We start from the raw sequence: 25,521 nt of genomic DNA, 5'->3' as shown, positions 1-25,521 counted from the left end.
GCACGCAGTATACGACAGGGAGCACTAGGCCGGCGGCTTAGCCACCGAAGCCGTACAGTGTGCGGCCCTGGCGTTTGAGCGCATACACCACGTCCATGGCGGTGACGGTCTTCCTCTTGGCGTGCTCCGTGTAGGTGACGGCGTCGCGGATCACGTTCTCCAAGAACACCTTAAGCACCCCGCGGGTCTCCTCGTAGATGAGCCCCGAAATACGCTTAACGCCACCGCGTCGAGCCAGGCGGCGGATGGCAGGCTTGGTGATGCCCTGGATGTTATCCCGGAGCACCTTCCTGTGCCGCTTGGCACCCCCCTTTCCAAGCCCTTTCCCTCCCTTGCCACGGCCAGACATAGCGAAGCACGCAAAGACGAGCTAACTCGGTACCCAACCGCCTGCAGCCACGGTATATATAGGGAGCGGCCTATCCCGCCGCCGGACCTCTTTGAGAACAGGAAAGAGGCCAGGGGGCGGGGCAGATAGGAGGCGGGAGAGGGCGAAAGGGAAAGAAAGAGTGAGCTCCACCCTGAAAGGGCTAATCTGCCGCTTGCTCGTTGCTGAGAGGAGGGAAACCTTAGAGCAATCTGTTCCGATTTTTTATAAGTTGTTTCGTTCCTGGAGACCCCGGCCCTTCATTTCGGTTCAGTTCTGTAGTGATATTGTGTTCCCTTTGAGTTTCTCTTTTGCACGCTTTGCGTTGCCGTTTTGGAAAGATGTAGTGGGAGTCTATGATTGGTGGGGGGTTAGTTTTTTCAAAGACTCCCTCCCCCCACACATTTTTTTAATGAGAAAGTTGTCTTGCTGAATAAAAGCCCTGCAAGCCCCGTGCCTGTCGTTGTCACGTAATGACAATACCTAGGGACTGCGCGTACAAACGAACGAGACTACAAAGTAGTTGGAGCGATGGGTTCAGATAGGTCTCTGAGACAGTAGGATTGTCATCGGCTCCTCCCTCGCTCTCTCCTACCCTCACTGCCACCTGGTACAATCGTTGCTTTCCTTTTTAAAGATGGAGGGGGAATTGAGTTGGGGGAGCGGGGTAAGGCCCGTGCTCGGGAGATGCCGGAAGGTAGCCCTTTGAACCTTCCCCTCAACTCCGAGGCCTCCTGCCCTCCCCCTCCCCGCCACGCCTACCGCTAGGAACACTACAAATGTCAAAATCCAGAGCAGCACCCCTCCCCCCCAACTCCCACACACATCTAGTCGATTGTCAAGCTTGGCCTAGTCTATCTACCCCTTTAACATCATTCACAAGAAGCCCACCACGACCGCTCATCGTGTCTCTGCAACTACTGCGACAGTCTCATGACGGCTCTCCCTGCACATAGCAGTTTCTTCCTTCTCTAGGCTGCCCAATTAATAATAGTAAAATCCACACTTGACCATATGTCCCTCTCCCGCCGAAGAAACGTCAGTGACTCCTTACTGCTTCTAGGACAAAGACAAAACTCCTCCGTTTGGCCGTTAAAGCTCTTCACAATTTAGTTCTCATTTATCTTTTCAGGCTGATTATTTTCCTCGAACTCAATGGGTCTCTATCCTTCATCTGCACCCTTCCCCCCGTGGAAAGATCACCAATGTCAGGGGTAACTTTTTATTTCTGTCTGTCTGTCCGTCTATCCATCCATCCATCTATCTATCTATCTATCTATCTATCTATCTATCTATCTATCTATCTATCTTCTATCTATCTATCTTTGTGACTGGAGACTTCCAGATATATGCTGGGGTTCTGTTCCTCTGACTGAATCAGAGTGGCTAATAATTTCTTGACTCCCTTTAGTGATTATTTCACACCTCAAAGGGTGGTCGAAGCAACCAGGGGGATTGCTTTTCTGGAGCCAAGAAGGATCTGGTTGCTGTGGAGACTGGAGGTGGGGAAGGGCAGAGGAATGCTAGGAACTTTGGTGGGGATACTGGGACCCCAAGAACTGGTGATAGCAAAGGAGAGAAAAGCCAGGCACAGTCTTATGTGGGCCTTGGATTTTGAGAGAGAAGATTGCAAAAGGGTTGAAAGAAAGGATGGATGAGACCCCTTGGCCTAAAGTTCTTCAGAGGGGAAGTGAGCCTAGAAGGAACCAGCAGCTCCCAAGATTGAAATTCCTGAAGATGCGGGAGAGGCCTAACTCCAACGAGGAAGAAAAGAGGGAGTTGTCAGGAAGGACTAGTATGTATGCGGAGGGAACTCACTGATGATCTTAGAATTAAAAAAAAAAAAAAAAGGTACAGAAGATGAAATCGAGCAGTGTTGTATGCCCCGATTGTATGACAATGGTGTCAGGAGTGCTGAAGTTCAGATTGAATTATGGCATTGAATGAAAGTTAAGAACACCAAAATGGGGTTTATTTTTAGCAATGTTCAGAAAGAGAAGAAGATCTAAGACCAATGGTTGGGGCACAGATTCAGGAAAGGGAAGATTTTCAGATGAGGGAAAGCTAGTTAACTAATGTGTTGGATGTCAGCATCAGGATCCCAACAGCCCTGCACTGCCGAGAGCGGCAGTGTGAATCGAATGAGGGGCTCATCAATAGGGGAAAACAACAAGTCTCATACACTTGGGTTCAAAAAACCGATTTTACAAATAGGCGATGGAAACCTTGGCTGGGTGGCAGTTCCTGCGAGAAGAATGTGGGGACCTAAGAGGACTGTAGGGAGCTGCAGAGGATTCAGCCATGAGCTATGGAAGCCAGAAAAACTAAGGAGGCTGTGTCCACACAGGAATAGAGTCTATTCTAGACCACTTCTGGAGTACTGTGTTCAGTTCGGGGTGACACATTTTAGGAAGGTCATTGATAAGCTGAAAGTGGTCAAGAGGAGGTGCATGGGCCTAGAGTTGTTTTTGGGGGGGAAAAAAGTCGTTTAGCTTAAAGGCTGTATGTATGTGTGTGTGCTGGAGAGGGTGGGGTGGGGGAACGACTGGGTGAAAAGGGAGGAGGGGTGTGAGGCATCCAGGGAAATGCGGCAGGGGAAGGGAAATCTGGTGGCACAGGATAGCTGCCTACATCCTCCTTTGAACTCCTGGATGTTTCAAGGAATAATTACGCTCCTTGTGGTGCATAGAAGCAGGTGTTGGCTTTTGTTGGGAGGGAAAGCTTCTTAACCGTTTAGGGCTGTCATTAATTGCAACGAGCTGCTTTCTGTGGATGATCCTTCTCCCCGGAAAGAAGGGATTTCCCCCCTTCCCGGGCTGCATATGGGCACTTATTGGGGTATGTTGAGCAGTGTGAATTCTTACCCAGGTAGCAGTTTGGATTAGGTGGCACCTGGGATCCATTCCAAATCCTAGATTCTGGGATTTTTTTTTTTTTTTGGAGTTGAATGGAAGGGAATTAAGGAAGCAGCACGGTTGTGTGGTCGTCTCCCTACACCCCCCCCCCCGCCCCCCAACCCTCCACCCCCGCCCCAGCACTCCCTCCCCTTCCCACCATCGACCCGCCCCCCTCAAAATCTAGGCCTTTCTCAGGTACTAAACGGCTGGAAATTGAAAAGATGACATTTTACTCCCTCCAGTTAGCGGCCCAAGGATCTTCCAAAGCTCCCTATGTCCTGAAGGCAGCTGCCTGTCCTGGATGCGAAATCCTTGCGGCATCTCATTCCCATGAATCCCTATGCCGAAATCGCGGAAGAGCCTGTGTTACTTCCTTCACTGAGAAACAGGATTTCGATGTAAAAGTGAAGAGAATTTTTTCCGTTTTTGAATAAATGAGAAGTCAAGTGTGTGCATAAGTATACTGTGGAGGAAAGGCCAGCGGGAGTAAAAGGGCAACTTTCGAATTTAAAGGAAACACAGGGAGTTGTCTCCATTTGACCTGAGTTTTGTGGGGAGTTAGGGAGATTAGGAAAGGCTCCGAGTGCAGTTTTTGAGGTTGCAGAGAGAAGCTGAGCGGCACACGAACCCCGAGTCTTCTCGCTTCAGATTCGGGTAGAAATAGCTGGATTGCGTGCCGGGAATTTTTGTATTTTTCCCTTTTTTTCAGGGGTAAGAAACACAACCGTGAAGGAGAGCCGAGTGGCTGTAAGTGGCTGAGAAGGCGGGTTGCACAGCGCACCAATCACAGCACGACTCCCTTGTCTATATATACTCCCAGGTCCAGTGTTCCCGGCTATAGAGACCGTGGTGGTCTGTGTGTCCTTAGGTTTGCGTGTTCGCTATTTGGTACGGTCAGAGCGGAAAGCCATGTCCGAGACTGCACCCGCCGCCCCGGCCGCTCCAGCCCCCGCGCCGGCTGAAAAAACTCCGGTTAAGAAGAAGTCTAAGAAGCCTGCCGGGTCCGGAGGGGCCCGGCGCAAGGCCGCAGGACCCTCGGTGTCGGAGCTGATCACCAAGGCGGTGGAAGCCTCCAAAGAGCGCAGCGGCGTGTCCCTAGCTGCCCTGAAGAAGGCGCTGGCGGCCGCCGGCTACGATGTGGAGAAGAACAACAGCCGCATCAAGCTGGGGCTCAAGAGCTTGGTGAGCAAGGGCACTTTGGTGCAGACCAAAGGCACCGGTGCTTCCGGTTCCTTCAAGCTCAACAAGAAGGCGGCCTCTGCTGGCGAGGGCAAAGCTAAGGGAAAGAAGACCGCTGCAGCCAAGGCTAAGAAGCCTGCTGGTGCTGCAGCCAAGAAACCGAAGAAGGCGGCAGGGGCAGCAGCTGCCAAGAAAAGCGTTAAGAAGACGCCGAAGAAGGTCAAGAAGCCGGCCGCGGTGGGAGCCAAAAAGGCGACCAAGAGCCCCAAGAAGCCCAAAGCCGCTAAGCCGAAGAAAGTGGCCAAGAGCCCCGCTAAGGCCAAGCTGGTCAAGCCCAAGGGGGCTAAGCCGAAGGCAGCTAAGCCTAAGAAGGCAGCGCCAAAGAAGAAATGAAGGGTGCTACGGAAAAATTCCGCTTTCAGAAGCCTCAAAGGCTCTTTTCAGAGCCACCCCACAGTCTCCGAGAAAGGGCTAATAACACTCGCATTCCTCTACCCGGCGTACTTGCTACTTGGGGGGCGGCGCCGGGACTGCGCGCGTGGGGAGGGGCGTGCAACGTGGAAGAACAGGGCATACCTCTGTTTGCAGGCACCCAGCAACACACGCTTCTTAAGTCCTCTCCAGTTCTCGCAATATATCTTGCGAACCAGTGGCTCGGCACACTTGGGCTAGCGGTGGGCCTTCCGCAGCTCTACACTGGTGCCGGGCTCCTTGCTAGCGGTCAGATTTCCTCACACTACGGGGACCTGGGGCAGTACTTTGTTGCAGCCGGCCGCTAGCTCGCAAGCACCCTTTACCTCGGGAAAGGCCATGCTATGAACCGTAATGCCTCACAAAACATCGGGTCAAAAACACTCCTTGAGCCATAACGTGTCACTTAAACGCTCCTTTATTCACAGGCAGGTTCCCTGGGAAACCCGCGCTCATTTGGGGGGGGGGGGGACGGGACGCCCAGCAACACCCCTGGTCTGCCCCGTATCGTGGACGCTCCTGTGAATTTCCTACCCTCCTTTCCGGTCCACTCTTGCCCGCAACTCCTGGACAGCCAAGACTGGCCATCCAATCAACTAATCTCAACTGAAGGAGCTGGGCCACCGGAAGCGCAGTCTAGCTAAAATACCTTAACTACACACCTACACTTACGGGGCTTCACGGGGCGTCCGATTCCACTTGCTCGGAACCGGGAGACAAACCGGGAGGCAAGCTCCGCCACCTCGCGAAACTTTTCTGTACTTTGAAGGCTAGGTAGGGGGTACTGAGGCCAAGCAGCATTTCTGATTCTCTGAAACTCGAAAGATAACCCTGCCATTCTGCCCACTACACCCCAGCCCCTCAGAAAGCTTCCATTGTGGAAGCTATAACACCATGAAGAAAAGTTGGGGACACGCCGCCTCGTTAACAGCTTTTTTCGCTGAAACAGTTGGGTGGCTCTGAAAAGAGCCTTTGGTTTCGGTTATCCCTCATGAGGCCTTTACTTGCCCTTGGCTTTGTGGTGGCTCTCGGTCTTCTTGGGCAACAGCACGGCCTGAATGTTGGGCAGAACGCCACCCTGGGCGATGGTGACTTTGCCCAGCAGCTTGTTCAGTTCTTCGTCGTTGCGGATAGCCAGCTGAAGGTGCCGGGGAATGATACGCGTCTTCTTGTTGTCGCGGGCCGCGTTACCAGCCAACTCCAGGATCTCAGCTGTCAGGTATTCCAGTACGGCTGCCAAGTACACCGGCGCCCCGGCACCGACTCGCTCAGAGTAGTTGCCTTTGCGGAGCAGACGGTGCACCCGACCCACAGGGAACTGGAGACCTGCCCGAGACGAACGAGACTTGGCCTTAGCGCGAGCTTTGCCTCCCTGTTTTCCGCGTCCAGACATGGCGAAGAACACAAAACTACTCGTTCGAGAAGCCTAAAAGATGCCGGGCTTTACTCTCTTTCGAAGAGCACAGGACCTGTTATACTGTCAAGCAGTAGGCTAAACGACGCTGTCCCATTGGTTCCAAGCCTCTTTCGATAAACAAGCCAATCGGAAAGTAGGACGGGCATCTAGTAATTTGCATGTGCTCCTCCCAATAGGGAAACGACTTAACGGGCTTTACCCAATCAGACCTCAGAGCTTCCTATTCTCTCATTTGAATACGCGCACTACAAGTAGAACAGACCACTTAGGCGAGGCAGCGTTGAGTTTCTCTTCTCACTTGTTGACGTCGCTTACCTTCTGCGATATGCCTGAGCCCGCCAAGTCCGCTCCCGCCCCGAAGAAGGGCTCCAAAAAGGCCGTGACCAAGGCGCAGAAGAAGGATGGCAAGAAGCGCAAGCGCAGCCGCAAGGAAAGCTACTCTATCTACGTGTACAAGGTGCTGAAGCAGGTCCACCCCGACACCGGCATCTCGTCCAAGGCCATGGGCATCATGAACTCCTTCGTCAACGACATCTTCGAGCGCATCGCCGGCGAGGCGTCCCGCCTGGCGCATTACAACAAGCGCTCCACCATCACGTCCCGGGAGATCCAGACGGCCGTGCGCCTGCTGCTCCCCGGGGAGCTGGCCAAGCACGCCGTGTCCGAGGGCACCAAGGCCGTCACCAAGTACACCAGCTCCAAGTAGACTGCTTCGTGGCAGCCGAGACCTCAAAACCCTAACCCCAAGGGCTCTTTTAAGAGCCACCCACCTCCTCAAAAGAAGAGCTTTAACTTTGTGGCACGTCACTGGAATCTGCTTGTGTCTTCCTGTAACCTCTGTAACCTAGCCATCTCACCTGGGCAATCAAAGGAAGCGATAGCATTCTCCCCGACCCCGGTAGATTGGGTAGGCGGGATACACACGCCACTCCTCTCCTACCTGTGACAAGCCTTGTTCCCACTGAGTGCATTTATATCCACCCTGCGGGGCGAGCCCCATCACACTACACTGACTTCGCTCCAAGCCAATACATAGGCCTAACCAACATGTACGGAGGGAAAAATAAAACTATACAGGGGGAAACTGCTCGAAAGCGCTGGAGAGAAATTAGTTATGGCTTTTAACAGGGCACACCAAGATGATAAACTCCAAATGTGTGTGCGACTTTAAAACAAATTTGAAGCACCGAGAAATCTGCATAGGGGAAGAGACCCTGATGAAATACCCGATAGTGAGAATCACACGAGGTAAAACAGGGATATCTGCTACACAGAAAGGGTCTGCCAGGTCATCCTTCAGTGGGATGGTCCTATGTATTGACATTCCTTGGAGGAGTCACAGGGCCCTAGTGATATCTGCTAAATTCCGAAGAGATCTGAGTCCATTGTTTCTGGGGGTACTTGTCAGTAGCTAGGGGTTTCTCAGGGGTTCCTAATTTTCCCAGTATTACAGTCCCCACTTTCTTTCATGGAGGTTTTCAAATCCTTGAAAAAGGAACGACCTGATGGGGCATAGCAATAAAATTAGGGGGCCAACCGAAACGCTAAGCAGGGATGAGCCTGGGGAAGGCATGCATTTTGATAGTAACAATAAAGGGCAAGGCTCAGGCAGAGATTCTGGCCCAATGACAATGCTAGGCCGTTGGCCCCAGAGGAAGGACAGACCTAGTTGGAAAACTCAAGGAGAGTCCAAGGAGCCTCTCTGGGTACTGCACTCCAGAAATTTTTAAAAAATGGTATAAAACGTTCCACATTTCCCCCTTTTGGTCAAAGGTAATCGCCTAAAGACCAATTAAAGGTATGGAAAAAACTCTTCCACAGGGGTGAAGTTCTAAAATCCCTATCTAGGTGGAGTCAGGTTTTCCCTTTTCTGTATTTGGACATCTCCAGGGATGGGCAGAAATTGTAAACTAATTGTCAGCAAGCAGAGGGAACATAATATTAAAATTCAGGAAAACAGTCTTGGGAACACAAGGACTCAGAAGGGAAAAAAGCAGGTCTTTGCTCAGGTTCTGGTTCCGGATTCCATGAGAAAGCCATCCGCATCAGGCGCTGTCCCTCTCAGGCTCTTGGAACCGCAGGGCAAGGTCTCCTATAGGCCCAGATGTCCACTCCTCACACTGGGCTCCCAGAACGCATGTAATTTGATGATTAAGAAAAAAAAAACACAACATAGGTCCCAGCCACGCAGGGCCAAGTTCAAACAAATACAAGAAGTAATTCAGTATCCCAGCCACACAGGGATGAGTCCAAACAATTACAATAAAGTTTTTCCCATAATTCACAAACTGCACAATTACATTGGGTCAGGTACAGACCAATTACTTAGATGACTCACCATAGAGAGGGAGATTTGCATGTCACATGTTTTACATTGATAAATTGGATAACAAGAAAACTTAAACCTGAACCATACAAAGTAATGCAATCATTATTAACAATCATATATAACATCATAAACTTTTAGCCATGCCATGCCTTTTTGATGGCATTTACAAATAGTCCACAAACCATTCTTAACAAAGCTAAAAGTGTTTCTGATTCAATTCCAGCAATTAATTGCACATTTTGTATACAAAGTAACTTTAAATTACAGTCACAATGTCCATTCAAAGCAGTATTTTTAAAATCCCAGATGCCTGATAGTAGTTATCTGGTAAAAGAGAATTCTGCTTCTCTGGTTGAGATCTAGAAAATCTCAGACAATTCTAACTTAATATGACTTACAGATACTTTACAAAGGAGATATATTTTCACTTCTACCACTATCTTATACAATTTTCTCGTGCTAGCATCCAAATTTAAGATCTTACTGCCAAAATACACTTATCAGCTCGAATTTCCAGAATTGATAAATTTTGGAGCCAGCCATACACATCTGTACATAATTCTTAGGGGAATCAATCTGACCCTATTGCCTTTTTTCAAAATTCGCTATCTCTTCCTTTTATTAGACATTGATCACATTACATCTTTGCCTCATTTGCTTTGCCTAATCATTTTCCCCTTTCGGAGGATGTTATCCCTATATTATTTCAATGTTTTATTTGGCCATGAACATAGGTTAAAAGTGTAAGCTATTCATACCTGTATCCTATTATAATAACTCAGAGATACTTCAATACTCATCTATTACCTAACAGATTTAGCATAGTGCTTACAAAACTTCTTGTTAATATAAATTTGCTATGAAAGAAACGAGGGACTATGTCATATATCTTAACAGAAGGAAAGAACTTCCTTAGCTCTGTTTAGGTGGGGACTTTCCTTTTCAAAAAGGAAATAGCAGAATTGGGAAATAGAGTCAGGAAGATCCTACCTAGGCCATGACCAAGGTCGTCTTCACAACTGTTTCCCAGGCACAAACATCGACCTTAAAAGTTCTCAGCTTGTAATGCCTCCCATACTATTACTGGCTCCATGTGACCTAGTCCTGTAATCAGAGCTTAAGACAATATTAAATTGTAGTCCCATAAAATCTTAAATAGCAAATAAATATCCTTCAGATGAGACTGCCCAAATTTCATTGAGCTAATAATTATCAGATCAAGCTACATAACTTTTCCATCTTCTTAATTACTTCCTCACACTCATCTCCAACTTACTTTAACCATCTGAAACTGATGAGGGCACAGGCTCTGGGAAACCCTTGAACTCTCCTTGAATCTTCCCACTCTACCTGGCCTTGGCCTGAGGCTATAACCATTAAGCCCAAATGCCTACCTTGCCCAGTCCTCTATTGTCCAGCTGTTTCCTACCCTTAATCTTGTCTTCCCAACGACCTCCCGCCGTTAATCCTGTTTCCCATCCTTAAACCTGATCAAAATATCTATACCCTAGCTCCTCTACCCCAGCCCTTTATGGTCTGTCATTTCCATATAGCCTTCAGCTATTTCCCTCACCCGGGAGTCTGACCTCATCCCAGTCCTTTCAGACTCCTCCTTAAGTCCTTCCCTAGACCCCTCCCCTGGCCACCCCAGACCACCCCTCAATCCCTCCCACAACCTTTGTGTATATAATCTCCATCTTGCCTCCATGAAGGTGGTCAGATCCAATCTAGCTCAGATTGGTCTGGCCCCCTTTCCTTACAGGCGTCGCAAGGGGTGGGATGTCTTGGGGGCAGGCCTGTGTGGCTAACTCTTAATAAACTTTATCTTTTCCCTTGGCTGAGAAAGCTTGAGTCGAACTCTTTCGGCAGGACCCGGTGTGTGGGTACTTTGGGGTGTCGAGCACCTCTCACCCCAAACCCTCATCATTTATGGTTCCCTGAACCGGGAAGTACTGCTAATCTCAAGTTCTTCTCCAGCCAAGACTGAAGGTATGTGAGCCTCCCCCTCTCCCAATCCCTCTCCTCGCTCTCCAAACATTTTGGATGTGCTTCTCGGGCCTGACCTCAGCAGGTCCTAGTGGGTTGGACAGCTTGGTCCAGTGGTCTCAGTGAGTCGGACAGTCACGCTGTCCTGGTCAACCTGACGCTATCAGGTGGTTCTCGATCCAGTCGGACAGCTCGGTCCAGTGGTCTCAGTGGGTTGGACAGCCACGCTGTCCTGGTCAACTCAACCTGATGCTATCAGGTGGTTCTCGGTCCAGTGGTCATGTCGGAGGCCATGAACCTAAGCGTAGGTTCTGAGGCATGGAGGACATGGACAGATGCCCCATCTGGAAGCATGTGCCAGATCCTTTCAATTGTTTCGGTGCTGGGAAGTTGGGAAAATTTCAGGTACCTTTTGTATATTTTGTTTTCTTGTTTTATTTTTTTTGTCTCCCGACAATTACTCCTAACTTCTCCTTTCCTACAGAGGAAGGAACTTCCAGCCCAAATGCCTGAAACGGGTCTAACCTTTTCAATTCCTGCAAGTTCACCCTTAGGTTGTCTTCTGCAAAACTGGGAAAAATCTAGCTGCTCTGCAGAACTTAAAAAAGAAAAAGCTGGTATGGCTTTGCAATACTGTTTGGCCTTAGTATCACTTGGAAGGCCATGAAGTATGGCCTATTTTTCGGACTTTAAAACGTAATGCTCTTTTACAGTTAGAATCATACTGTCGCAAAGAAGGAAAGTGGATAGAACTTGCCTATGTGATGGCCTTCATAGAGCTCTCTTGGAACCCTGTCCTCAGGAAGGATTGTAAGATGCTTGTAGCTAAAGCTACCCCACAAAAGGGTAATGGGGGTGAACAGGACATTCTGGATGACCCCCTTCTAGTGTCCCCCTCCATGGAGCCTTCCCCTGAGAAGGCCCCTGCTCAGACTCCAGTCTCCACGGCTCCTTCAGGGCTTTTTCCCCTAAGGGAAGTGCCTGCCTCCCCTACTGGGGTGCGGAGAGTGCATGTTCCATTCTCCATTTCAGATCTCATTCAGGTCAAAGAGAGGCTAGGGAGATACTCGGAGGATCCCACCAAGTTTACTGAGGGTTTTAGGGACCTGTCCTTACAATTTGAGCTTTCTTGGGGTGATCTGCATATCCTCTTCTCTACCTGTTGTACCACTGAAGAGAAGAAGAGAATCTGGGAACATGCCCAAAAAATGGGGGATAGCTTGGCCAGTGACAACCCAACAACATACCCCCCAGGAACAGCTGCTGTTCCCACTAGTGACCCAGGGTGGGACTATCAAAAAGATGAAGATAGGGGGAAGAGAGACCATATGATAAATTGCCTGTTAAAAGGTCTAAAAACAGCATTCCAAAAGCAGATAAATTTTCTAAAACTTAGGGAGATAACTCAGGGAGAAAAGGAAAACCCTGCCCTATTCCAAGACCGGCTAGTAGAAGCTATTAGGAAGTATACGAATTTGGATCCTGATACTGTTGAAGGGGCAGCAATCCTTAGCATGTATTTCATTAATCAGTCTGCCCCAGATATTAGGAGGAAACTGCAGAAATTGGCAATGGGACCCCAAACACCTCAGGCCCAATTACTGGAGATAGCATTCGGAGTGTTCAATAATAGAGACTTAGTCCAGGCAGAGGAAAAAGCCAGAGACAGAGAACATGCCCAATTCTTGGCGGCTGCCATGGCCAGGAGATTGCCGGAGGGTGCTTCTGGCAACTTTGGCAAAGGGGAAACCTGCTTTCGATGCAACAAGGAAGGCCACTGGTCCAAGGAGTGCCCCTCCGGGGTGTCCCCCAGGGCATCCCCCAGGGCGTCCCCCCCGGAAGAAGCCCCCAGGACCGTGCCCAACATGTGACCATCTCTCTCGCTGAGCCCTGGGCAGACATCGAGGTAGAAGGTAAGGTTACCCGATTTATGATTGATATGGGGGCAATGTTCTCTGTTCTAACTAATTACTCTGGTCCTACCTGCCCCTCGACCCATCGGGTCGTGGGCATTGAGGGAAAAACTAAGGAATGTCATGAGACATACCCTCTCCCCTGTTTATTTGAGGATCTGTTGTTTGAACACTCCTTCCTTATCTCCTCTTGCCCTACCCCGTTGTTAGGTAGGGACCTGATGGTGAAATTGGGGAGCCAATTTTCTATAGTTAAACCTCCCATCTCCCTTCTCCCCCTGCTTAGCAGGCCTCCCCACGTTCCTCCAGAAGTGTGGGAGATGGTTAAGCCAATTGTTTGGGATCAGGGAATTCCTGGGAAAGCTACTCATGCCACCCCAGTCCTTATTCACCTTAGAGACCCTAATGTGTTTCCCAACTGCCGCCCATATCCAATTAAGCCTGAGGCTTGGGAAGGACTACAACCACTAATTGAAAAATTCCTTAAGCATGAGATCCCACCCCTATTAAAGGAAGTTATACCTCCTTTTGGCTTACCTGGTTCCTTACGGAGTGACAATGGCCCAGCTTTTATTTCACAGATAACGCAGGCTGTGGCAAAGACACTTAAAATCACTTATCAGCCTGGAATCCAAAATCCTCAGGTAAAGTAGAGAAGATGAATCATACCCTTAAACGGGTCCTTACTAAGCTATGCATAGAAACTCAAGAAGATTGGATTAAGAATCTTCCAATTGGCCTTCTCAGAGTGCCTATCACACCTCGGGAAAATATCAAGCTTAGTCCTTTCGAACTTCTCTATGGGAGGCCCTTTCTAACCTCTGACATCCTTGTAGACCCAGAACAGCATTTAATCACCCAATTTGCAACTCAGTTAGGGGCTGTCAGGAATGCTCTAACCAAATATGCCAATAAGTGTCTTCCGAGACCTGAGGACAATGAAAAAGAATGTCCTGCTACAGTACAACCAGGAGATTGGGTTTATTTAAAATCATGGAAAACCCAAAAGGGAGAAGAGCTAGATGTCTCCTGGAAGGGACCTTACCGAGTCATACTCACCACTCCCACAGCAGTAAAACTTGAAGGCCTCCCCAGCTGGACTCATAATTCTAGGATTAAACCAATGTCACCTCTTGCCTTTCCTCCAGAAATTCCAGAATATACTTGTGAGCCCTTGGAGGACCTCAAGCTACTGTTTCGAAAAGACTCCAGCACCCTCCGGGGAAAGGGAGATAAAAGGAGACTCCAAGCCATCAACTTCCAGAAGACTGCCCAGCCCCTGTACCCCTTCAATGGAACCCATCCAGATAGGGACAGCTCTACGCCCCTTTGCCAGCAGGAAGCAATTTCAGAAGCTGAGACCTTCGTCCCTGACCTCAAAAGATTTTGGGTCCCATTTGTTTGAGGGGGGAATGATGAGGGCACAGTCTCTGGGAAACCCTTGAACTCTCCTTGAATCTTCCCACTCTACCTGGCCTTGGCCTGAGGCTATAACCATTAAGCCCAAATGCCTACCTTGCCCAGTCCTCTATTGTCCAGCTGTTTCCCACCCTTAATCCTGTTTCCCATCCTTAATCCTGATCAAAATAGCCTTCAGCTATTTCCCCCACCCTGGAGTCTGACCTCATGCCAGTCCCTTCAGGCTCCTCCTTAGACTCCTCCTTAAGTCCTTCCCTAGACCCCTCCCCTGGCCACCCCAGACCACCCCTCAATCCCTCCCACAACCTTTGTGTATAATCTCCATCTTGCCTCCATGAAGGTGGTCAGATCCAATCTAGCTCAGATTGGTCTGGCCCGCTTTCCTTACAGGCGTCGCAAGGGGTGGGATGTCTTGGGGGCAGGCCTGTGTGGCTAACTCTTAATAAACTTTATCTTTTCCCCTGGCTGAGAAAGCTTGAGTCGAATTCTTTCAGCAGGACCCGGTGTTTCAGTATTTTGGGGTGTCGAGCACCTCTCACCCCAAACCCTCATCAAAACTACCATTCTCGGGACAGGAGAGGCTTAGCTAACTCCCATTTGTCCCCAAACTTTCTTATCTGCCTTTCCTATTTTCCCTCAACCTTAATTTACCTTTCCAAATCTTTCAAACCCATTACTCAGTCTTCCTTTACATTTCAACCATACACAAAACAACTCATAAGTTAGTACTTTTATTATCATAACTGTGTATACCGGAATCCCATTCCAGCTTCTTAAACACACAAAAAGGGGATTTGTTTTTTGTGATAACTCATTCTAAAGGAAAGGAACACTTATTAAAGAGATCTGCCATCTCATCTCCCCCTGAGGGTGGGTTCTTCTCCATCAGATGGCAGACTTCACTAATTAAACTACCAGACCAAACCCATCTCAAGTCTTAGTCTAATCTTATCAGTTTTTTTTAAGAAGCCAGGTTGGAGGCTTCTTGACCCCTACCATCTTCTTATTGCTGCTCCTCCCCTTCCTTCCCTTCTGAGAGGTGGGCTAAGGTGAAATTCTTTTCTTCTTATCTAAACTAAGTGTGGGGAGGAGTAGAGAATGTAGTCCTCCTTACAGAACATTTTCCAAAAGCATTTTCCCTTCTTTAAAACAGTTTGAAATTTTATCCTGCTGTTAAAAAGGTATATTCACTAAACTTTTCTGAAGAGAAAAGTTTCTCCTTCTCTTTCCTTAAAGCAAATTAACCTTTAAAAAAACTAGAATTCATTAACTAAGTTGGTGCCAAATGTCCTCATTCTTAAATATTGCAGATTTCCTAGATATTACAAAGGTCCTTAGTCAAAAAGTGTTGTAATGTGGAGGACACTTAGTTTTATAATTACATACCCAATTAAATTAGCTTTTATCACAATAACAAAGCCTACCAGGACTTTAGGAACCCCTCTACTCAGAAAACTTTTACACAAGATTGAATACCCAAATGTCCTTGGTTCAGTTAACAACCTCAATTTCTTAATTAAGTACAATTCTTAATCTAACAACATCCAGATTATAAGAGAAATTATTTTCTACCAGCATAGGTAATGCAATGTTAACCAATTTGCATAATATAACATATTTAGAAATAAGTACACCACAAGCAATTATCATGTATTTAAACTTGAAACAGATTCTAATTAATTACCAATCTAGTGATCATAACTGAGTTGGATAAGCAAATCAAATCTGATTCGTAGCCACTAGTGGTAACATTTTAATTTCTAAGGCCCAATACTTTCCCCATTGAAAAAGAAAAGATTACTGTCTATAAAACCACATTTTAATAAAATAGTTGATTTATAACAAGAACAATTTCAACTGAACTTCCAGACAAAACTTGGAAGTAATAATTTCTTAGGTTACAGCAATTGTCCAACTTCTTGACCTAAAAATGTAAATGTAAAATGTAATGATGCCCTAAACATTATTATGTATGTAAAATTTGAACTACTCATTTCAGTCTAGGTAGATACAGTTCTAAACCAAATATGACAGTTTAAAATTACCAACTTTTCATCACATCCTTTAAAAGCATCCAATTCACATATATCAAACTCAAATTAAAATACAGTATAATTTTAGAAATACAGAAACAATAAATTTCAGATGACATCAATTGCATTTCCAGATACAATATAGGAATTGTTGGTCCTATTACTTCTGGTATTATATATTATATATTAATACATTAATATATAAATACATGTATCACATATATTAATACATTAACATATTAAATACACTTTATTTAGCTGTATGTTCTTCAGCACCACTACCTCTGGCCCAGGTACTAGGAACTTTTGCCTGGCTGTGAATGAACTTATGAAAGAAAAGAGAAACTTAATTTGCACCCACTTTTTCCAAGCTTCATCTTATACAAAAATGCCTAAAAGGATTTATTTTTTTGACTTCTAAGGAAGATAAGAGGGAGTGGTCCTTAAGAGCACATGGGCTTACTGCTCCCCTACTCATTCTTTCTACCAAGCTAAAATATTTTAAAACTTTGCCACAAGGATGGGCCACAAAGGTACCCAGGGGCACAGGACTGACTGAGAGACTGTGAATTTCTGTCCCTCTCCTCCTTTTGCCCAGTGGGGAGGGTGATTTAAGTTTTCCCTACAGTTCTCCTGCATTCTCTTCTAATCTGATCTGGGAGGAGAGGAGTTTGATTTAATTGCTGTAACCTTTTCTGCAGCCCTAGTGAAAAGATCTCAATGATTGTAACTCAAGCAAACTTCACTTTTTGCTTAATCCCAAAGAACCTTTTTTCGTACTTGAATCTAAGGGAAAAGATTCCCTCCTAACTGTGATCAGGGACTAAAACAAATGCGAGAGTCCCACTGAAGACTTTAACGGAGTTTTTTTTTTTTTTAACTAGAAGTCATTCATTGGGAGGTGTTTCAGCAAGAGTGAGCTCCTGGAATGACTTTACAATTTCAGGAGTCTTTTCTCCCAAAATTCAACTAACCAATTTCCAAACTTTTTAACAATTTAAAACCCAGAATCTGCCAAATTATAACCCATTCCCGCTGTAGTTCCACGTTAGCCAAACGGGAGCCAAAGGGAAAGGAGTATGTTTCCCTAGTTGCAGCCTGATATCTCTGGCTGCCTATGTTTCAGATTTTTTTTAACAAAACATAGACATTTCACAATTTTGACATAGACACACGAACAGAGACTAACTCAAAACGTAACAAAAAAACACAGTGCGGATCGAATTGAAGGCTAAACAGGTTTCCCTCAGAGGAAAAAAAATGAATGAGATTTCCTCCTAAAGGATAGTGACCTCCAATCTCCCCACACCCCAACACAAAACAGAAAACCAAATGGCATGAGTTAATTGAAGGCTAAACAGGTCCCCTCAGAGGAAAGAAAAGTAAACCAGGTTTCCTCCTTAGGGATACGACCCTCAATCTACCCACGCCCCAACACAAAACAGAAAACCAGATGGCATGGGTTAATTGAAGGCTAAACAGGTCCCCTCAGAGGACAGAAAAGTGAACCAGATTTCCTCCTTAGCGATACAACCCCCAATCTCCCCACACCCCAGCAGGAAGAGGCTGGCATCCCAGCTCTTCCAACTCTGCCCACCTTCCCCTCCTCAGCGGTGTCATGGTAACAGAGACCAGATGGCTACCCCAGACCAGAAAAACTTACCTCTAGAGATCTGAAAACCAGAATTCTTCGTAGGCCGAAAAGGGACAGGTCAGCAAAGAGCCCATTCTCCAAGCCCATTACCCCACATCAGAGTCCTAGGAAAAGAAATCCCCAGGAGCTGGCCCTCTGAAGTGAGAGAAGGTGGATTGGGGGCAGAGACTCCCTGCTGAGGTCCGGAATTCTGTGTGTGTCTCCAGGGCGGTAACACGTAGTACCGCCTCATCTCGCTGGGACCTCCAAAATGTTGTACCAAAAGTGAGTGAGACACGCCACAGAGTATAAGTTTTAAATAGAGAATTTATTAGCCAGCGGCCATCGGGGCTGCAACCACAAATCAATGGCCTCGTGTTGGGGTGATGGCTTGACTTAAATAGGACATGTGGGGGCACAGTGATAAATTATCTCCTGGAACCTACAGGCCAGGTCACAGGGTGGGGGGAACAGGAACAAAGGTCCTGGCTGATCAAAAGATTCAGTCAGGTTATAGTAAAGTGGGATAATCTCATTGACATTCCTTGGTGGAGTCATGGAGCCCCAGGGATATCTGCTACACAGAAAGGGTCTGTCAGGTTATCCTTCAGTGGGATGGTCCTGATGAGGGTTTGGGGTGAGGTGCTCGACACCCCAAAGTACCGACACGCCGGATCCTGCCGAAAGAATTCGACTCAAGCTTTCTCAGCCAAGGGAAAAGATAAAAGTTTATTAAGAGTTAGCCACACAGGCCTGCCTCGAACACATCCCACCCCTTGCGACGCCTGTAAGGAAAGAGGGCCAGACCCATCTGAGCTAGATTGGATCTGACCACCTTCATGGAGGCAAGATGGAGATTATATACACAAAGGTTGTGGGAGGGATTGAGGGGTGGTCTGGGGTGGCCAGAGGAGGGGTCTAGGGAAGGACTTAAGGAGGAGTCTAAGGAGGAGCCTGAAGGGATTGGGATGAGGTCAGACTCCAGGGTGGGGGAAATAGCTGAAGGCTATTTTGATCAGGATTAAGGATGGGAAACAGGATTAAGGGTGGGAAACAGCTGGACAATAGAGGACTGGGCAAGGTAGGCATTTGGGCTTAATGGTTATAGCCTCAGGCCAAGGCCAGGTAGAGTGGCAAGATTCAAGGAGAGTTCAAGGGTTCAAGGGGTTCCCAGAGACTGTGCCCTCATCAATCCTATCTATTGACATTCCTTGGAGGAGTCACAGGGCCCCAGGGATATCTGCTAAATGCGGAAGAGATCTGAGTCCATTGTTTCTGGGGGTGCTTGTCAGTAGCTAGGGGTTTCTCAGGGGTTCCTAATTTTCCCAGTATTACACTGGGATATCTCATCTTAATCCTGTGATTTTGTTTCTATATATGTATTTCTTACTCCATCTTATCTACTACTAAATGATGAGGTCTTATCAATCTACCTAATCACAAAATCTTATGTAACCTAGACTTCGGAGACTATCTATGTTAGTCTGGTTTAGTTTAGGGCTAGCTTTTCCTAAAGAAGGGAGCACAATCCTACAATCAAACTAAAAATTGTCAAGACAGAATCTTAACTTCATGAAACTTTCACGAAAACTAGGTTTGTAATAAGAGAAATGAACATGCATGTGGAATCGAATGAGTTTATAATACATATAGAAGTTTGCATGTTTATAACAGCATGACAAAGGAAGGAAGAGATACTAAAAATTTCCAAGTAAAGGAGCATGGTATGGGAAGGGGGAAGGTGCAGTAAAAATGGGGAAATGACAAAACCCCTCCGGAAGGGGAGGAGCAAGGCCAAGGCAAAAGCCACAGTCTTTTTCCCTTGGGGACTGCTGGACTATATCTTCATGTTGTGCTTATCTGCAATGGTCCCAGCTACACAAGCTTGGTGCAGCCTGGTGCCTGTCTTGACTCCCAAGGATACACATGGAGTCCAGTTTGGGAGACAAACAACACATTATGTTAGCTGGGTGGGGGGTGGTGTGGGGGGTAGGTGGGGAAAGTGTTGTTCTTGACACATTCAGGGCCTCCTGCATACTCTGGATCCAGTGTTTCTGAAAAATATGGCAACTCAAAAACACAAGCTCGGGGGATCCCTTAACAATCCTTAACAAAATAAATCAAAGTAATGCATATTAACTGATTTCCTTTTCATAGGTAACTTTGCTTCTCACTTATGTAAGCAGTCAAGCTCTCTTAAATCATTCACAGAAGAAGCACAGTTGTAAAGCAATATGTCCTCATAAAATTAAATATTACTTATCTCAAATCCTTTGCTTCCTAATTTGACAAGCCTCTTTCTTTCCAAGATGGAAGGTGGATTTAATAGGTGATTCTAAAAAATGAAATAAAGCTTAAAAGGTAAACAACTATTTTCGACTGGGAATAGTGATAACTGTAATTGTATCAGCAGCCTTAGAACTTTAGCTCTTTTGCCAGTGAAAATCAATGGAAGTGATCAAGTAAAGATGATGTTTCTAAATGATATCTTTTCAATTTTATCTTAGAAGTATTGGGAATTACTGAACTTCTTAGCCATAGATGCCCATCCATACAAATGTCCTAAATACATAGGCTTTGGATATCTTTTATTAACTGTCTTTAGATATATTTTAGTAATTGCTTATAAGGTTTCAAGTTGAATTCAGGACTTTACATTAGAATTGTTTTAATTAGTTGTTGAGAAACTCTTAAATTCTGATTTTTTTTTTGAGAATGAAAAAGATAGAGGAAACAATCACTACCTGCCTCTTTCATAAAACAACTTAAATAACTGTACCTGGAGTTATGTATGTTATATGTGCATTCATTTGGAAGAGAAAAGGGAAGTACACATGGTCCAAAGGATGAACAGAAATAAAACCCCTTGTCAAATCACACAATAGGCCAGGAAGGGCTTAATGCAATTTTTAAAGCATTAACTTGACAATGGAAAAGTAAATGTGACTTAGTGAAATACTGTCATTCTCTATAAAGCAATATATTTTTATGTTTTTGAAAATCAATAGAGTCGAGGAATCAGTAGGTTACACATCAAAGGAGCTGCATGGATGGCAAATTTTAAGCTCCTTAGAGTGTGAGCTCTTTGAGGGCAGGGGTCCTCTTTTGTCTCTTTTTGTGTCCCAGATACTTAGCACAGTGCCTGGCACATCTTAGGGACTTAACAAATGTTTATTGGTTGATTAGATATAAAATTTGGCATTCTTTCTTATTCCCTTAATAGAAATTGTTGTTTACCCTTAAGCAACTGGTCAAAGATCACTTCCCTTCCTTCCCTGAGAATCTACAAAATACTTAGATATAAACTCATTAAAACCAATAGGTCTTTATAGTCACACAGTCATAAAGTACTTAGCTTTAGCAAACACTTTATCTCCATTTGTATATTAAATGGACTTTTGGTCCAAAGCATTTCAGGATAGTTAAACGGATCAAAATTTTTTAAATGTCTGCAGTGTGATCAGCATGCTTATATGCTAACAAAACTGAAAACATGAAAGAAATAGAGGAATACCTTCAACAATATGAACACCCAAACTATCAGACAGAGATTGAAAAGGAAATAGATATGGCTGTAAAGGAAGTCCCAAAAGTAGTGGAGGGGGAAAAAAACAAAAACTTCTGGACCTGAAGGATTCATAGGAGAAATCTATCAGACTTTTAAAGAACATTTAGTACCCATACTTCACAACTTATTCTCAAAAAATGAGAAATAAAGAACCCTTTTATGAGACAAAATATAGTTCTAATACCTTAACCAGAAGAAGATAAAGCACAAAATGGAAAAGCATAGGCCAATTTAATTAATAAATATTGATTCACAAATTTTAAATAGAATTCTAGTAATCAGACTATAGTCAGTTGTCAAAAAAAATCATTTCAATATGCTCAAGTGGATTTATACTAGGGATACAATTATAGTCCAATATTAGGAAAATTAAAATAATTAATCATGTTAAAAAATCATTCAAACTGACACGATCCTCTCAATAGATGCAGAAAAAACTTTTGACAGTACAATGGTATTTTTTGCTAAGAAAAAAAAATAACCTAGAAAACAAAGGAATTGTGGGAGCTTTTTAATATAAAAAGCATCTACCTAAAACTAAAAACAGACATTATATGCAATGAGGATACACTAGAACCTTTTCCAATAAATATAGGAGTAAAACAAGGATGCCCACTCTCCCTACAATTATTTGATATGTACTGGAAATGTTAGCAATAGCAGTAAGACAAGAGAAAGAAATGAAAGGAATAAAAATAGGTAAAGAATAGATAAAGTGATCCCTGTTTGTTAATGATATGATGGTTTATTTGGAGAACCCCAGGGAGTCAGCAAAGATATCAACTGAGACAATTAAGAGCTTTAGCAAAGTTGTAGGCTGCAAAATAAATCCTCAAAAATCAACAGCATTTCTATATTATAATTACAAAATTAAAATATTACAAAATACCAGAAATAATAATGGAAAGGATAATACTATTCATAACAATTACAAAATGTGTAAAATATCTGGGGAACAGCCTCCCAAAGCACATAAGAGACACGCATAGAGTCAAATAACAAAGCACTCTTTAAAGAATTAAAAAACAGAGGCAGGGCCAAGATGGCAGAGTAAAGTCTGGCACTTGTTTGAGCTCTCCCCCAATCCCCTCCAAATTCCTTTGCAAAATGACTCCAAACAAATTCTAGAGCAGCAGAACCCACAAAAAAACAGAGTGAAACAAATTTCCAGCCCAAGACATCCTCGAAAGTGTCAGGAAAGGTCTGTTGCTTCGGGGTGAGAGAGGAGTGCAGGGCAATGCAGGCTACACCAGCACAGCCTGGGTCCCAGAAAAGCTAGAGCAGGCCTCAGGGCAAAGGAATCACTAGCAAATGAGGTAGTTTCCAGACCTCTCAGGCCACAGACACCAAAGACAACTCAGAAGGTCAGCAGGAAAGGTGTGTTGCACCTGGGTGACAGTGGAGGCTGCATCAGGAAAGCCCCTGTCCCAGCAAACCAGGAGGAGGCCTTGGGAGCCACTGAATCAGCAATGGCAACAGCAGTGGCAGCTACTGCTTCCATAGCACTCAGCCCACAGACAGTAAGGGGGTCAAACACATGGTTAGAAGAACATTACAGGGTCTTTCTGTTGCTTTGCCCATACTGGGATCCAGGTCCTGGTTGGCAGTCTTAGCGTAAGGAGGAGCACCAGCAGAGCAGAGCTTGCAGTCACAGCAGAGAGATGACCCTCCTCACAGTTCCAGGGCAGAAAAGAGTGCTTGTGGTCTCTCACAGACCAGAGCACAGAGCAGGAGAGGAGTAAAGACCCCTCCTTAGATCATTGGAAGAACTGAAAACCTACAGGTCCCTAGAAGTACCTCTGAAAACAGCTGCACAAACCCCCTGAAACTTGGGACAGTGCATCCTCTATCCTGGTGTAGCCAGAATGGACTTTGTTTTCTTTGAATGACTCAGCTTGCTTCGTTGAGCTTCCCTGGACGCTGGGGCTTGCTCTTCCAAGGCAGGACCAGAGCTTCCTGTGTGATGAGTCATGGCACTGGCTGAGGGGAGGTGTGTTAACGTGGTCTACGCTGGGGGAGGGGCCAAGTCAAGAACCAATCGGCCCTGGTCGTTCAGGCTTGATGATGTCAAAAACTCCATAAGAGGGGAGAGGACAGCTTGAAGATCCTCCTTTCCTTTTCCGGTTGGAGCCAGAGACACCTACAGCCAAAGCTGAGCTGCCAGTAGCAGAGCTGACTAGAGGCTAGTGGGTAATCTTCTTACCGTAGAGGGGAAGCATGTATACGATTTTGCCTTATACCATCTCGCTTCTCTGTGGCCTTCTGATTACCCTTGTAAGGCGGACTTATTGGGCCTGGAAGCTTTTGATGAAAATATCAAAATGGGGATGCTGGTTTGTGGGCTTGTTATTGTGGAGTGTAAATACATGCTTTAGTTCTCCTGCCTTCTGCCTAGAGAATTCCTTATATCCTGCGGTTCCGGACCTTTTAGGCACATATGAGATTCTCTTTGAAATCATAAATTCTGCCTTCCTAATATACCTGGAAGCAGAGCTGTACTTTAACACAGACTTCAACTAATAAGTTGGGAAAATGAGCAAGCAATGGGGGAAAAAAACTCTATTGAAAGTTACTATGGTGATAAGGAAAATCAAAACACACACTCAGAAGAAGACAACAAAGTCAAATCTCCCACATCCAAAGCATCCAAGAAAAATATCAGTTGGTCTCAGGCTGTGGAAGAGCTCAAAAAGAATTTTGGAAATCAAGTAAGAGAGATAGAGGAAAAACTGGGAAGAGAAATGAGAGTGATGCAAAAAAACATGAAAAATGAATCAACAACTTGGTTAAGGAGACACCAAAAAATACTGAAGAAAATAAAACCTTAAAAAACAGTTTAGACCAAATGGAAAAAAGAGGCCCAAAAAGCAGAATTGGCCAAATGGAAAAGGAGGTCCAAAAGCTCACTAAAGAAAATAATTTCTTGAAAATTAGAATGGAGCAAATGGAAGCTAATGACTTTATAATAAATCAAGAAACAATAAAACAAAACCAAAAGGAGGGAAATATAGAAGGCAATGCGGAATACCTCACTGGAAAAACAACTGACCTCAAAAATAGATCCAGGAAAGATAATTTAAAAATTACTGGATTACCTGAAAACCGTGATCAAAAAGAGAGGTTACACATCATCTTTCAAGAAATTATCAAGGAAAAAACTGCCCTGATATTCTAGAACCAAATGGCAAAATAGAAATTGAAAGAATGCATCACTCACCTCCTAAAAAAGATGCCAAAATGAAAACTGCTAGGAATATTATAGCCAAACTCAAGAGTTACCAGGTCATGGAGAAAATATTGGAAGTAGCCAGAAAAACAACAACAACAACAACAATTTAAGTATCGTGGAGCCACAGTCAGGATAACACAAGATTTAGCAGCTTCTACCTTAAAGGATCGGAGGGCTTGGAATATGATATTCTAGAGAGCAAGGGAGCGAGAATTACAACCAAAAATCACCTATGCAATAAAACTGAGTAATAATCCTTCTGGGGGAAAAATGGATATTCAATGAAATAGAAAACTTTCAAGCATTCTTGATGAAAAGATCAGAGCTGAATAAAAAATTTGACTTTCAAATACAAGACTCAAAAGAAGCATAAAAAGGTAAACAGGAAAGGGAAATCATAAAAGACTTAATAAGTTTACATTCCTACATGGGAAGATATTTATATCTCATAAGACCTTTCTCATTATTAGGTTTGGTAGAAAGAGTATATATAGAGGGCATAGGTGTGCATTGAATATGAAAGGATGATATCTAAAAAAAAAAAAACCTAAGGGATGATAGAGGAGTGTATTGGGAAAAATACAAAGGGAGAAGTAGAATGGCGTAAATTATCTCATATAAAAGATGAAAGAAAAAGCTTTTATAGTGGAGGGGAAGAGGGGGTAAGTAAAGGGGAATGAGTGAACCTTGCTCTCATCAGAATTGGCTCAAAGAGGGAATAACATACACACTCAATTGGTTATAGAAATCTATCTTACCCTACAGGAAGTAGGAGGGGAAGGGGATAAGAGAAGGGAGGGGTGATGGAAGGGGGGGCAGATTGGGGGAGGGGGTAGTCACAAGCAAAACACTTTTGAGGAGGGACAGGGTCAAAGAAGAGAGAGAATAGAATAAGTGGTGGTGGGGGATAGAATGGAGGGAAATACAGTTAGCAATAGGGACTGTGAAAAAAATTTCAAGCAAGTTTCTCTGATAAGGGCCTTATTTCTCAAACATATAGAGAACTGAGTCAAATTTACAACAATGAGACCTATTCCCCAATTGATAAACTATCCAAAGATACGATCAGTTTTGAGATGA

At 45.0% G+C, this 25,521-nt stretch overlaps 3 protein-coding genes and 1 pseudogene across 3 annotated transcripts; 2 read left to right on the top strand and 2 right to left on the bottom strand.

Moving 5' to 3' along the window:
* Nucleotides 1-349, bottom strand: LOC118856851 (annotated as a pseudogene).
* Nucleotides 350-4,168: 3,819 nt separating this feature from the next.
* On the top strand, nucleotides 4,169-4,836 carry LOC118856837 (histone H1.4-like). Its single transcript, XM_036767366.1, has one exon. It carries the CDS (start codon nucleotides 4,174-4,176, stop codon nucleotides 4,834-4,836), a length of 663 nt encoding a protein of 220 aa, XP_036623261.1. The 5' UTR covers nucleotides 4,169-4,173.
* A 1,078-nt stretch (nucleotides 4,837-5,914) lies between these two features.
* On the bottom strand, nucleotides 5,915-10,251 carry LOC118856854 (histone H2A type 1-like). Its single transcript, XM_036767379.1, has 2 exons — nucleotides 10,223-10,251; nucleotides 5,915-6,308 (listed from the first exon to the last, which is right to left on the bottom strand). The coding sequence occupies exons 1-2, from the start codon at nucleotides 10,249-10,251 to the stop codon at nucleotides 5,915-5,917; spliced, it is 423 nt and encodes a 140-aa protein (XP_036623274.1).
* On the top strand, nucleotides 6,657-7,037 carry LOC118856846 (histone H2B type 2-E). The gene has a single exon (XM_036767374.1). It carries the CDS (start codon nucleotides 6,657-6,659, stop codon nucleotides 7,035-7,037), a length of 381 nt encoding a protein of 126 aa, XP_036623269.1.
* Nucleotides 10,252-25,521: the final 15,270 nt, after the last annotated feature.

This window comes from Trichosurus vulpecula, chromosome 7 (assembly GCF_011100635.1).
Source record: "Trichosurus vulpecula isolate mTriVul1 chromosome 7, mTriVul1.pri, whole genome shotgun sequence".
NCBI classification, from domain to species: domain Eukaryota; kingdom Metazoa; phylum Chordata; class Mammalia; order Diprotodontia; family Phalangeridae; genus Trichosurus; species Trichosurus vulpecula.
This window is presented reverse-complemented; position numbering and strand designations above follow the sequence as displayed.

Coding starts and splice junctions, on each gene's coding strand:
- LOC118856837 (XM_036767366.1), top strand. CDS start 4,174: ATGTCCGAGACTGCACCCGCCGCCCCGGCCGCTCCAGCCCCCGCGCCG.
- LOC118856846 (XM_036767374.1), top strand. CDS start 6,657: ATGCCTGAGCCCGCCAAGTCCGCTCCCGCCCCGAAGAAGGGCTCCAAA.
- LOC118856854 (XM_036767379.1), bottom strand. CDS start 10,251: ATGAGGTCAGACTCCCGGGTGAGGGAAAT. Junction 6,309..10,222: donor GACTCCCGGGTGAGGGAAAT/AGCTGAAGGCTA, acceptor TGTGTTCTTCGC/CATGTCTGGACGCGGAAAAC.